The 14,781-nt window shown below is 31.7% G+C and overlaps 1 protein-coding gene across 3 annotated transcripts; it reads left to right on the top strand.

Annotated features, from left to right (window-relative positions):
• The first annotated feature begins 1,312 nt into the window (after positions 1–1,312).
• LOC110031237 (RGG repeats nuclear RNA binding protein A-like) lies at positions 1,313–10,241 on the top strand. Of its 3 annotated transcripts, none has more exons than XM_020734349.1 (6): positions 1,313–1,739; positions 1,855–2,578; positions 8,504–8,609; positions 8,856–9,005; positions 9,110–9,172; positions 9,869–10,241. In XM_020734349.1, exons 1-6 carry the CDS (start codon positions 1,550–1,552, stop codon positions 10,079–10,081), a joined length of 1,446 nt encoding a protein of 481 aa, XP_020590008.1. In that variant the 5' UTR covers positions 1,313–1,549; the 3' UTR covers positions 10,082–10,241. The 3 variants fall into 3 exon arrangements, with proteins under 3 accessions (XP_020590008.1, XP_020590009.1, XP_020590006.1); XM_020734350.1 differs by having other exon boundaries at positions 8,856–8,990; positions 9,869–10,240; XM_020734347.1 differs by having other exon boundaries at positions 1,314–1,739; positions 8,856–9,008; positions 9,869–10,240.
• The last annotated feature ends 4,540 nt before the right edge of the window (positions 10,242–14,781 follow it).

Consider the following 14,781-nt stretch of genomic DNA (forward strand, 5'->3'; position numbering starts at 1 on the left):
CATTCATGGAATTAAGTCCAAATAAATAAGAAAATATACATTGTTGGGTGTAGAATTAGAGATTTTTGGGGTGACAGACTAAAATCCCTAATTCGATCTTAGTGGTTAGAAACTAAAACAAGACTTAACCTTCAGGGGAAGGGAAGTGGGAGCTTTGGAGTGAAAGCGAGTATCCTCCTAGCCTAGCCACAGATTTATGAACTAAACTTAAGATTAGCGAATGATTTTTCATAACACTGAATCAGGGTAGAGAATTAAAATTGCTCATATTTGACACAATACAAATTTAAACTATATATTTCATCTCATTTCACCAAAAACTCATTGTAATGGGAAAGAAGTTTTTTCATATTAAAAAATTTTATCACATTAACATAATTTAGTAGTTATTGTTTTAAACTTTGCATTTAAATTTTGCCAGTAGTTAAGAATTTAGTTTCGATAGTATCTTACACATTCAAAATTAATGACAGTAATTTCATTTGATTTATGCGAATTTCCTAGTAAATTTATCATTTCAAATTTAAACCTTCCTCGTGGGATCGACATTTGGAACTTAAATAGAAAGTTTTATATTAATTTATAACGATGCGTATATTTGCGTAGTATCCCAACATTAAGTGCTTAACGTTATTATTAAAAAAAATAACACATCAAGTTTTTGGCATCGTTGTAAAACAAAGTCAACTTTATAAATTTTAAACAACTATATTTCACGGGATCAGGTTCTACCGTGTCACACCCGGGCAACGTTACTCGTGACATGCTTCAACATTGTAAAATGAATATTGTCATTTTTTTACATGTAATTTTAACATGTTATTTCCTTTTTTTAGGTTTCATGATATTATTATTTGAGATGTATATCTTTTTTGTCCTCTTATGAAAAGATTTTATTGGTTTTAAAATATCTAATGTGCACGCATTGTAGTTTTGTTGAGAACTTTACAAATTTTGCATCTTAAATTGTTTATTTACTTAAAAAAAACTGCAAACCAGCTGTTCACAAAACACAAATCAAACAACTTATCCAAAATAGGAGTAGAACTGTCATTTATTCAGAATCAGTTGTTTTCCAAACGCACAGACCAAACAGTCAAATAAATTATCCGAAATTATTAATCAGCTGCTTATCTGAATAAATTGGATAAGATGAAGGTGCCCCGAACACAAACTATGCTTGCAATTTAGGATCCAACTTGGGCCTTATTGGAGAACAAAATAATCCGCACACGTGTGAGGCCAACAATGATATGGCCCACGGAGAACCATAAAATCGCACGCGCGACACGAAGCACACCGCACCGACTTCGCGAATTGCAACTATTTCAGACCTTTCCCCTATTTTATGTGCAACTTGAAACCCTATTTTGCGTGAGGGAGACCAGAGAAGGCAAACAAGCGGCGGTGGTGGCTACAAAGATACCGGAGAGGATTGCCATGGAAGGATGATGCCTTTTGTAGTGTTTTTATGAGGAACAAGTCTGGGGTTGGGCGAAGGGTACGTTCATCTTGAAACCTGGTAGGATTATTTTCTCTTGCAGTCCATATGGCTCGCCAGGACAACCCCTTCACTCTTCTCGATGATGATGACGAAGGAGACGACGTTTCAGTTCTCCTCGCCAAGGTGGAGGCCAAGACGCCGGCTCCTGCTCCGCTGCCCTCCGCAACTGAGCAGACAAAGCCGAAGAGAGAACCCAATGGCTTTCCTTCGAAGCTTCTTGCGCCCAGCGAGTTCGGTAAGGGTTATTGTTTCATTTTTTGGGGTTCTCTAGATTTTTTCATTGGGGTTTGGTTTTCACTTTGTCTGTGTGCGTGCGCTCATATTCTGTTTTTTGTTTTCTTCGTTTCCAGTGAGGGGAGAGGGAGGCCGGGGGAGGGGTGGCCGGGGCCGGGGTCTCGTAAGGGGTGGATTTGGTAATGTTGGTGGCAGCGATGCTGCTGATCAGCTAGAGCATTTGTATAGAGGTTACAGTGGTGAATCTGGTGGTGAGCGCATTCGCGGGCGTGGTGCTAGAGGTGGAATAGGCCGTGGAAGGGGGAGAGGTTTTACAGCACTTGGTAACAGGAACCGGATGGAGTATGGGAATGCGGGAGATGGTAGAGAGGAGGAAGGCGAGTTCCAGGAAAAGGGCTATTATGGTGAGAGTCGACCGCCCAGATACGACGGTAGAAAGTTTGGAGGGGAGAATCAGGGACCAGATGGCGAGGAGGGAGAGAACCGTGGGTTTAGGGGATATGGCGCGGATCGTGAGAACCGTGGGTTGAGGGAACATGTATCTGGTATGGAGAAGCGGGAGTTTCGGGATGGTGAGGGCAACCAGAGAAAGAGGGAGTTTAAGGATGGAGAAAGCTACGAGAGGAGTTATGTGGGTGATGGGGAAAATCGTGGATTCACAGAGGGTCGAGGAAGAGGATATGGTGGAAGGGGCCGGAGGGGCGGCCGTGATGGTGGACGAGCTTTTGGCAGATATGATTCTAATAATGGATGGAATGCATCTGAGACCAAGAAAGCTTCTGCTGATGAGAAAGAGCTGACTGTCAACAATCCAAACAATGGAGATGGTGGCTCGGAGCGGTATGGTTTCTTTTTTTCAATTTAATTTTTTTATTTGATGTGAAATTATTTTACTCATCATTGCATTAAATTTTTTTAAGGTTATAAATACAATGAATTATAGCTAATTTTATTCTTCTTCATACTTTCCTTTATTGGGACGTGAAAATAATGTGTATTTAATTTAGTTTTTGTTCATATTTTTCTGTTCTTTGCATTGAGAGATTATTGATGAGACTTCTATTGAAATAAATGGAATGTTGGAACAACATTGATAATGTATAAAATATTTAAGATTTTAATTCTTGGAACAAATAATGAGCATATAATTTGGAATTTTTGTGGACTTGCTTTTAATAATTATCAATTAATATTATTAATAGATGAAGTTATACTTAGGTGCGAGGTTTAGGTAAATTAATTCTGAATGGAAATATAAATGAGGATATAGTTTCTATAAGATTTAATTGCTAAAATATAGTAGCCTCATGCTTATCAAGAGGATTTCATCAAGATCTAAAGATAAATCTTATAGAACTATAATGAAGATGGTTTCCTGTTCAGATTCAAGTTTTAGATAGTAAAATGTCATTGATTGATAAGGAAGTATGACAAAATTAGAATGTTAGATGAATATGTAGCTAAAATAGAATTTATAAATTAAGGAATAATTGTATTATATGAATGGTTATAGTGATATCTATCAAAAATAAGCAAGCTTAAAATAGAGCTAGTTAATACATTTTTGACAAGGGTAGAAAATGCATCATTTTAAATTTTGTTAAATACTGTCTGATAATTAGGTAAGATAGGAATATGCATATGATATTCTGATTGGAAGTTGTTTAAAATGATTTGCAGATAATGGATCTAGTACTTGTGCAACCCTCAATAGGAACAAATGTAACGAGAAATCATAAATAACAATCGAAGCTAATGATAGTAACATGTAACACTCAAGATGAATACATGAAAAGGGGGATTCATAGATTCATATATTGGGATAAAGCTAATGATGAGGACGTTGAAATTTATGTGTAACCACATGTGTACATATACATATAGTTCAAGTTGATTTTGAGTTTACTCATAGTAACACTTGTAACCACACGAGTGTATATAAATTCCTATATACACTAAAAAATATAGGTTCTTTATACATGCATGCCACATATATTATACAACTTTAAGAAAATTAAATGCGGATGAAAATGTGATCTTAGATTATATTTGTTTGATTGCTATAAAGAATTGAATATAAAAAAAAAATAAATGCAAATGCATCACATATATATGAATTTCATGAAGTATCAATAGCATGCTAATATATTTTTGTGTTTGTTTTTGAGATCTTTATGAAGGAAATTCAAAATGAGGTGCTTTGGTCTATACATTTTGTAAATGCATTGTTGTAATTGATGAGACATCTCTTAAATAAATGGATTTATAGAACAACATAGAAAATGTATAAAAGATAAAATACTTCGAATAATTAGAATAAAGGTTGAGCATATAAAATGTAACTTTAATTGGGATATATTATAAAAGTACAATGAGAATGATTAAGTTGTATGGATTCAAGTGCCGGATAATACAGATATCTTTGATTGATAAATAGGATGGAATTGGGAATGCTTGATGGATGTGTGACAAAACTAAAATCGATAAAGTAATGGATGATTATATTATAGTTATGATTGGAATGATGCCTATTAAATATAAGAAACTTATGGGTCATCATCTATTTTCTTAGCATATTCATTGTTTCGGGTTTGTAGATGACAGCACGACCTTTGAGCGTTCTAGTAGATCATTAATAATTGACTCCAAATAGGTAATGAAAGAAAGACCATCCTCTTCCATCTATAATATTTTTAATGGTACCACACATCAATTTCTCATTTCTTTTGCAACTCTTACTGCTTGGAGTTCTTTGAGTTTTTTTTTTCAAATTTCATTGTCATTGAACGAATCATTTTTCTTTCCTTTGTTTGCCATTGGTAAGTCAAGATCAAATATTAAGACTTGCATGAATGCATGCTTTTAATAAAGGAATTTTGCCTGCATGTTTTTCCATCCAATCCTCCTTTTAACTAGACTAATATAATTTGAGTCTTGTGTATTCCTGCCTTTTCCACCATCAACCATTATTGAGTGGGCTTATGCAAAACACTCATGTTTTTTAATACGTGCTTGGGCATAACGGTAAACTAGAAATCTAAGATGGTATAAACCTCAATCCTCTTATTCCTTTAGTTTTTCTTCATGAGTCACACATAGTTTAGTTTCACAAATATGATTATAATATATATTGAAAACCAACCTTCATTCGTAACCCCAAAACTAAGGAACATCGAAATCTTGCTCTTGCTCAAGTCTAAACTTGTATCATAGAAGTCAAATACAATCTTAAATAGTACGGCCAACCCAATCACTTTTCTGATCTTTTCACCAATAATTTTCTCACCATTCTTTTTAATCAGAATAAGTGAGTCCACGTTGACAAAAATGATAATGAGTGAGTAGTTGCTGCCATTATTCGTGACGAACATGGAAGAGGGCTTGTGGCCATGGGCCAACTTTCGTAAAATTGGGATAGTGGACTGGTGGAGCTCAATGCCACCTACGACTTCCAACAGATTTGTGAAACATGGATGTACGAATGCAATAGTATTATTGTGGAAGGCGACAATAACAATATTATCCGTCTTTTGCAAGGCACCATGATGAAGGTTAATTGACAACAAAACCTATTTCTTGCTCTGAACTTTGCCTTTCTTACCCATTTTTGACAAGTTTTTTTTTCAGGTATCTCGTGTTTGTAATAGGGTGGCACACAAATGTGCCAAGTTAGCTCTTCACAGCTCTTTTATTTTGAAGCATGTAGAGAGTCATAGTGTTCTTTCTCTTTTACTTGTAGAGAATGGATCACATTTTTGTACTTCTTAGGTGCATTCATGCATATTTTGTAACATTTGTTTTATTTTAATGCAAAATGAAATATTTCTAGTAGTTGCTGCCCTTCCACCTCCACAAGTTTTTCAGGTTTATCAGGATGCTCGTACGAAACACTTTTATTATCCTGACTTGAAAATTGACAAATCATATATCTCAAGAAAATGAGAGTTGGCAGCAATAGTAGTTTTGATTTGAATGCATCTTCGATTTCTAATGATGAGAGACTATATGTATTGATTACCTACTCGTGATCAAGGATCGTTGAACTTGGAGTTTGTATTTTCTTTGATTTTTAGTAGTTTTGAGCACAAAAACCTTGGTGTGTCATAAGAAGCATGTAATTTGGTAAGATGTTTTGTTTTATGGACAGCTTTGATACTCGTCTTGTTTAGTCTTTGTATTGATTTGTTGTTCCTTAGATGTGTTTGTTTATTGTGAGTTGATTCTCAATCTGTGTTTATGTTTCTTACATGCTCTTGTGTTTGCCTTCATCGTCAAATTTAAGCACTTTCCTTTTATATGCTCACACGATACTTCTTACTTCTTTACATTACTTTAAAAAGTAATCTGTAAAGGGGGAGCTACATCGACCTTAAAAATTTTATGTATAAGCATAAGTATGTATGCCGTCATCATCAGCAGGTGGGAGAATATTAAGCACATAAGCTTAAGCTTATGTTAAATGTTTTGATATTTATGAATATAAGTTGATATGAGCTAACATTGTTCAAATAAATATTGTGCAAGCATGAGTGTAATTTTTCATATAAAAGTTGAAAGAGTAAATCATGGGAAAGTACACTCAAAAGCAAATACATTATTTGAAGGACGCCTATCATCTAAACAACTAAAGCTAGCCCAAGTGACTTCGAGACATGTTTCAAGATACAAAATACGTTACTTTCTTTAATCTTGATCTACCATTTATAATATACAAGGCAGTATATAATCAAATAAATGCCATTAATTGAAGAACTCATATACGGTTTGTATTCAAGTTTTTGTGATGAAGGCATTGTCCTCTGTTTTTGATTTCTCAATTTCCTTATTTATCTATTACACTTTACAAATTAGATTTATTTTATGTTATTTTGTGCGCTCGCATTGTGGCATGGATTGATCGAACTTCGGATGAAAATCTTAGTCAAAATGCACATGCAATTCAACCCCTGTTTTGGTGTGCCTCATGCTTACACTAATTACTACCTTTTTTAAAAAAATAATGACGTGATGCTATTATTATTTGCTATAAATTAAATAAATAAAATAAATAAAATAATTAACTAAAAATTTCATATGAATATCATATATCAAATTTAAACTTTAAACATATAGTTAATATTTATTTGTTATTTATTATGTTTTACATCATTAATTTTATTATTATGTTACTTCCATTTCATTTCTGCATATTTTAGTTCCATTGAATTATATATAGATCTTTCCACTTTAATTTTCAATTTGTGTTGTTGAATGATGATTTTGAAAAGAATAAATTGGGGGACTAACGCTTCTTATCATTAATGGTAGAATAGATTTTTTGCGAAAAATTATTGTTGATTTTAATTTTGCTAATTGAATTTATATGGTGAAAACTGAAACGTATGCCATTATGCATAAAATGCCAAAAGAATGCCATGAAAATATTAGCAAGGGAAAAGTTGCAAAATAAAAAATTTTGCATTGTATTTGAATTCCTAATTAGTAATGTTTAAACATAACTCAATAAAATTCAAGGGAAATTGGAAATTAATACAGCTAATTTGCACAACTCGAGTTTCATGTATTCTTGTATGCATTATAGAAGAGAAGTTGAGATGTAAAATATGTTACTTTCTTTTAGCTTGATCTACCATTTATAATATACATGGCATATTATTATGCAATAAATGCCATTAATTGAACAACACAAATACAGTTTGTATTTAGGTCATTGTGATGAAGGCCTTGACCCCTATTTTTGACACCTCAATTTCCTACTTTATCTGTTACATGTTAAAAATTAGAGTTATTTTATGTTATTCAGTGGCGTTGTGGGTTTGGAGAGATTGAACTTCGCAAATTCTAGTCAAAATGCACATGAAATTCAATCACTTTTTCGGCGTGCCTCAAGCATACACTAATTAATACTATTTTTTAATGATGCTATTATTAATTTCTATAAATTAAATAAATAAACTATTTAACTGAAAAATTCTTATGAATTCATATATCTAATATAGTAAGTTAGATTGTAAACATATATATTCAATATATTTGCTATTTATTATGGTTTGCAGCATTAATTTTAATTTTATTATTTTCCATTTCATCTTTGCATATTTTATTTTCATTGAATTATATGTAAATTTTGCCACTTCAATATTGATTTTCGTTTTTTGTTTTTGAATGATAATTTTGAAATGGATAAATGGTGACCAACTCCTCTTACTATTAATTGTTGTGAGACTAGGTTTTTTTTGAGAAAAATGCTCGTTGAATCTATAGATGTGATAATTGAATATGTATAGTCAAACTGCAACATATATGCTATTATGCATACAATGCAACATGAAAAAAAAATTTTAGTAAGGTTAAAATTGAAAATCAAGAAATTTTGCATTGTGTTTAACTTACTAATTGAATTACTAATGTTTAAATTTGACACACCCAAAAAAAAAAAAAAATCCAACATGTATGTGTAGAATTCTAAGGTTAGAAATTGGAAATTAAGAAAGCTTATTGCACAACTCTAGTTTCATATATTGTTTTTTTGTATTATAGAAGAGATGTTAAGATGTAAAATATAGCATTCTTATATTCTGTCCGCTTCTCCCATTGCTTAAGGTACATAAACCTTGATTATATTCAATGTTAGTTTTCCATTATTCTAAAATTCCGATGGGATAGTGCTAACAACTGTTATATTGATGGTTGTAATTTGTGGTCATCTTATAACATGTAATCTATGTTATTTGGATTGATCTTCTAAAAATTTAAATGTTGCAGGGATGACCCTAGTACTACCGAAGAGCCCAAGGATGCACAATCTGAAAAGCCAATCCCTGAAAAAATTGCTTCAGAAGATGCTTCTAAGGTTCCTGAAGACAACCATGTATATTTTTGTTGACCCCAATTTTACTCGTTTAAATTTTTTATGATTAATGAGATAGTTGTTCAAAAAATTACTTTTGTTGTTGTAATGAACAAAGTATACATTTTTTATTATTTTTTTTAAAATTTAGGAAAATAATTGTTTTTTTTGTAATGATTTATAGACCATGTAATTTCTTTATTTAGGATTAGGCTAGGGATGACAATGATTTTCTTTGCTAACTCTTTTGAAAAATGCATCCAAAAGGAAATGACTCTTGCTGAGTATGAAAAAGTTTTGCAAGAAAAGAGAAAGCCTTTGGAATCTCTTAAGGTGGAGACGAGGAAAGTTGTTGTTGACAAGGATTTCGAGGGAATGCAAATCATTGAGAAAAAGAAAGAGGTTGATTTTGCAAAAGTGGTATTTCAATATCCCTTGCTTTTAATGTTGCAATTTTATTTTATTTTTTTGATTGCATGTTATGTATTTATCTGTTCCCCAATTTTTATTGTTAACTGTAGAAATTAGACAATGACAAGGGCAAGAAAAAGGATATCTCTGAAAGGGAAGAGAAATCTCGCAAGGTATTGAGCATGTTATTTTCTTACTCTCCATTTACAAACTAAAAAATTTAATTCTAGATATTTGACTAATATGGTGTTTGGTAGTACTATTAATAGGATTTAGCCATGGATTTAACTTAAATCTAGCCAAAAACTAAAAAAATGAAAATTAAATCAAATGCTTCGTTAAATCGAATTTTCTTGCATTTCGTCTTTTTCACGATGTTGTGAGGCGGATTTATTCCGTCGTTGCTCGCGAGTTTCATCTCCATCCCACATTGGTATGATAAATCCGAATTTATCAGATTTATTACATTTGTTTAATCCTATTTAACATAAATCTTGGTTGCAACCAAACACCGCCTAAGAAGAAGAGCAGTAAGATATCTAATTTGAGATAATTTCAGTCTAAATTTTTATATTTTGCACTTTTTTAAATGCATATTATTTTTAAGGTTTTCTGGACCATTCTGACTAGTATGCTGACACAGATTTTTTTTCTTTTCCATTTATGAAGTACTTCTGTTAAATTTGCACATTTGTTTTGAATAATCTAAATGTCATACCTAATAAGGTTTTAAGATTTACTTTTTTTTTTTGTTCATTCACATTAATATATATATATATATATATATATTGTTGGCAATGCCTTGAGTTTTCAATTACGGTTATTTTCCTGATTGATCATTCGTTACTTGCATGCTGATGATATTGCAGTCACAGAGCATTAATGAGTTTCTGAAGCCTGCTGATGGCGAGAGGTATAACTTGAGGGGTGGAGCTGCTGCTTCTCGCGGGCACGGTGGAAGAGGCCGCGGGCGAGGTGGATACATAAGCGATTATCCAAGGCAGGCTACCGCCTCTGTCGCTGCTCCTTCTCTCGAGGATCCCGCTCATTTCCCCATTCTCGGGGCAGCTGCCAAAGCCTAACCTTACTGAACTTTGCCCCTCAAACTCTTCTTCCCCCTATTTTTGTGCTACCGTTATGGATTTTGCTGCAATTGTCTTTTTTTTCCCCTGTTTTGTTTGCTTTTTATTCTCCAAAAGAAAAAAAAAAGAAGAGGCTGAAACTCATAAGCATAATGACTTTACATATTAATATATGATAAGAGTTTTTTGTTTTCTTTTAATAATAAATTTGTGAGGAAACTAATAGCTATGCTCTTGATTCTGTTGATATGCTGCTGTGTGTTTTCTTACAAATGCTAGTTTTGCTGCATTTGCTTCGGTTGTGAGTGTTTGTGGGCATATTATCTGGGTTGCGCATGCATTGTTCCTGCCTTATGCTTCGTCTCTCTCCCTCTCTTGTTCTTTCTTTTCTAAATGAGTTAAGACTTGGTATTTCTGCACAAATTTAGACGGGCAATTTGTTTTTAAATTCGCATTATTGTTTCTTTTTGGGATATACATGCGTAGCAATGAAATATTGTTATTTATAAAATTATCACTATTTTTTTAATTTATGTGTATCATGATTTAGGTACTATAGAAGTAAGTTACACTAGTTAAATAAGATTTCTATAGGATTTATACTTTACACTTGCTTTAGGTACTATAGAAGTAATTTATAGTAACCCAATCTAAATTCCAGGCTAGGAATGATTCTAGAATGCTATAACTTTTCTTAAGTTTAGTGCCCTCGTTCTTTGTAGGATCAACATTCCGGACTAAAAAATTTGGTTACTGATACGACATGTGCATTTATGCGAGCCCCCATAGTGAACCTTGCATTGTCTAACCCTTTTGATTGGATAGGATTTATTTATTTATTTTTTGAAATCCTTTATTATTATTTATACATAATATTAACTTTTTACCCTTCCTTGGATCTAGCTTGGTTGACATGTGAGGAGAGACAAAAGGTGGTTAGTTTTTTATTGAACTCCCATGCATTCTAGCTTAACATGCAAATGTGGTAGTTTATATGCATGATTTTTTTAATGATTTTAAAAGTCTCTTGGATTATTACTATGATTAAAGCTTTGTCATGCTGGTATAAGAACCAATTGCATCTTTTAGATTTTGTTAAGTTATATTATGTATTCTTCTTATGAGGCCTTAAAAACCATGGTTCTTGGACTATGCAAATAAAGTTTTAAAATATAATATCTTATTTATAGATAATAAAATTTATCTTTTTGGTTAGTTTACAAATTGGATTATGACTACGAACCATATTATTTATTCATTATGTATTTGTATTTCTGAGCGATGATCAATGATAATAAAACATTAAAATATGATCAATTTATATATATGGTTTATCTGAATGTAAAACTTCACATATAGCTATGATTGAGTTATTGCATCAAACTGCTGTCAATGCGATATCTAAAACATGTATTGAATTACTCTCGGAACGTTAAGTCTAGGAGGTCATTGGAGACTTTTATTAGTAGTCTAAGTCGTTATGAATGAGATAAATTGTAAATGAATCAAGGAGACATCCATTCAAATATATTCATATAAGTTGGAACTATGATGGGGCTTTAATCAACACTAATTAAACACATGTTAAATATTATTGGTTTAAATATCTTCTAATTGTTGAACACAGTTTTGTTTCAAAAAGTTCATAAGAAAATTGATGCAATCACTCAATGTTATTTTTAATTATTTTGTTATTTAAATTTAATACAAATCAAAGGTTAAAATTGCATGAGAAGTTTTTCATATTGCTATTTATTTTGAATATTGAAAATCTGTTTGATTGTTTGTAAAGTAAATCACTATATTTTGAATGCTGGCAAACTCTTTGGTATTCTGCAAATAGAATGCAGAGGTATTATTTTTACTTATTATTTACATATATTTTCTTGAACTTGCATATTCAATATTTAATTAGTCATATTTATTTATATAATTTTTTAAAATAAAGTTTAGTTAAAAAATACGTATGATAAAAAGAAAATTATTATGATATAAATTAATTTTAGTAGTTTTTTGAAATAATTTTAAAATGTGAGTCTTATAAATAAATACAAAAAAATTAATAGATTATTGTCATATAAAAATTGTTAATTTAATTTATAAAGATATATAAATCATGAAAAACTTACTTTATCCAAAAATTAATAAATAATAAGATGGATGATTTATATGAAAAATTAAAGATTAGGTGTTAGATATGTAAATACATAGAAATTGAGTGATATTTATGTAAATCTTCCTCCCAAATTACCGAATAATAAAAAAAAAAGGAGAAAACTACATACATAGCACTCAAATCTTCTGGGTTTTCCTATCACACCTAAACTTTCATTATACACACGTCACTTCATTAGTGAATGAAATGATGAATTTGACTATCTATTAAAAGGTAATAATGAATACTACTTTTCATATGAAACTTGTAATTATGAAAGTTTTGGTGTGAGATAATTAAATATAAAAGTTTTGGATGCTATGTACGTAAAAGCCCTAAAAAAAGGGACATGCCCACATATATCTTATATTCCAGCACATGAAACTTACAAAAATTTGACATGTAACACCTAAACTTACATGAAACTTACAAAAATTGCACATGTAATTTGACATGTAACACCTAAACTTCAAATTTCACATATATATGCCTCCAGACCTATGGATGAGAAGGTATATTTCAGTTTATAAAAGTTAAATACCATAACATTTTGGATGTGATAAGAAGGAATTAGTTGGTAATGTTAGATATTATAGTATTTGTATTTCTATTACTTTACCCTACTTAGGGGTAGTTTAGTCTTTTTTCTTATTGTATAATTATACTATTTTATGAGGTGCTTGAGGAAATGGAAACCCTAGCCACTTTTCATTGTCTCCTCTCAATCTATTTGTAGTTTCTGAATTATTTTGTAGTTTCCAGTGAAAGATCCAATTTTTGCCATCATTTGCAGTCTCCACCGATAGACCCAATTGCAGTTTTTCAGGTGATCTATTGTTATTGGTAATTGATATTGCTGTTCTTTGTTTTCTTTTTTATATTGATAATAGTAACAATGGCTGGTGAAAAAAATGATTCTCTTCAGTCTATTAGTGTGCAATTAAATGGACAAAATTAGTCATACTGGAGATATGTAATGAAGAATTTTTTGAAAGGCAAGAGAATGCGGGGTTATGTTTCTGGAAACTCTGTAAAACCTATAGATGAAAATGATGAAAAATATGAAGAAAGGTTGGAAGTATGGGAAGCAAATAATTCAAAAATAATCACTTGGACCAATAACTTAGTTTCACATTCAATCAGTGTCCAATTAGCAAAATATGAAACCACCAAAAAAGTTTGGAATCATTTGGAAAGATTATATATGTTGAAAAAATTATATGTGCAGTCAAATTTTGCAAAACAGTATCAATTAGAAATAGATTTTTGTGCTCTTCAACAAAATAACATGAGCAATCAAGAATTTTATTCAGCCATGACTAATCTTTCGGATCAGTTATCTCTTACTGAGTCTGCAGAATTAAGAGCTTTAAACCATACACTGATCGTAGAAAAGAACAACGTTTGGTTCAGTTTTTTATGGCTCTTCAAGATGATTTTGAAGAGCTTCGTGGAACAATTTTACATCGCAATCTTATTCCAACAGTTGACTCGGTGGTTAATGAGTTATTAGCTGAAGAGATTCGTCTCAAGTCTCAATCTGAGAAAGGGAATGTTGAGAAAGGGATCCTCCCCACTCATAATCCGTCTGTTTTTGTAGCTACTCATAATAAAAACTAATCTCATGGAAAGGTTAGTTTTGATGAATGTAGCATTTGTAAGCAAACGGGTCATTGGAAAGCTCAATGTCCAAAGTTGTTGAACACATCACAGCAGACACAACAACTGAATCAGTTGCACCCACGAAGCTTCAAGGCTCCAACATCAAATATTGCAGTTGTTGTTCCTCCAACAAACTCTTTTGGTGTTGGAAATGCATATTCTTTGGGTCCTATAGTAGCCACTCTTGCTGAGCAGTTTCAAAAGTTTCTTGCCACATAGCCACATGCTATGTCTGCCTCATCAAATATAGGTTTTCCTTCCTCTAGCTCATCAGGTATAGCTTCTTCCATTTGGATTCTTGACTTTGGAGCCTCTCATTAAATGTCATCTGATTTTACATCATTTGTATCCTTACATCCTGCATCATCTGTATCAGTCATGACAACTGTTGGCACCTAATCCTGATTTTCTATATAGATAGATGTAAAATGTGATGTATGCGATTAATTTTTTTAATAGATATTCTTAATTTGCAACAAAGCCAAAAACTTGATCCAAAGCAAAAGCTAGGTAAATCTTTCACTATGAAGCAAATAAGAATGAAATTATAATATTTCAATATGGGATACTAGGCAAGTATACATATTGTTATAAAGTAATATAAGACTTTCTGATTAAGTCTCGAACATCAATCCCATAGGAAGAACTACATTTAGATAACAAAATTTTACTTAACAATATATTCTTACATAAGCTTAAGATGCTAAATTAGAAATGAAAGTTTGATCTTTTTATAATTTTTGATAATTTGAAAATAAAGTAAGCAATAATTAACTTAACTAAAATACTTGCAAGATGAAGGTAATATAAATCAAATATCTTTTTCCTTGTCATGAATCAGTGATAAGTATAAAAATTTTGTTGGGGAAGTATGCTAAATGTG

Source organism: Phalaenopsis equestris, unplaced genomic scaffold, assembly GCF_001263595.1.
Source record: "Phalaenopsis equestris unplaced genomic scaffold, ASM126359v1 Scaffold000791, whole genome shotgun sequence".
NCBI classification, from domain to species: domain Eukaryota; kingdom Viridiplantae; phylum Streptophyta; class Magnoliopsida; order Asparagales; family Orchidaceae; genus Phalaenopsis; species Phalaenopsis equestris.

Coding starts and splice junctions, on each gene's coding strand:
- LOC110031237 (XM_020734347.1), top strand. CDS start 1,550: ATGGCTCGCCAGGACAACCCCTTCACTCTTCTCGATGATGATGACGAA. Junction 1,740..1,854: donor TCTTGCGCCCAGCGAGTTCG/GTAAGGGTTATT, acceptor CTTCGTTTCCAG/TGAGGGGAGAGGGAGGCCGG. Junction 8,610..8,855: donor AGGTTCCTGAAGACAACCAT/GTATATTTTTGT, acceptor TGCATCCAAAAG/GAAATGACTCTTGCTGAGTA.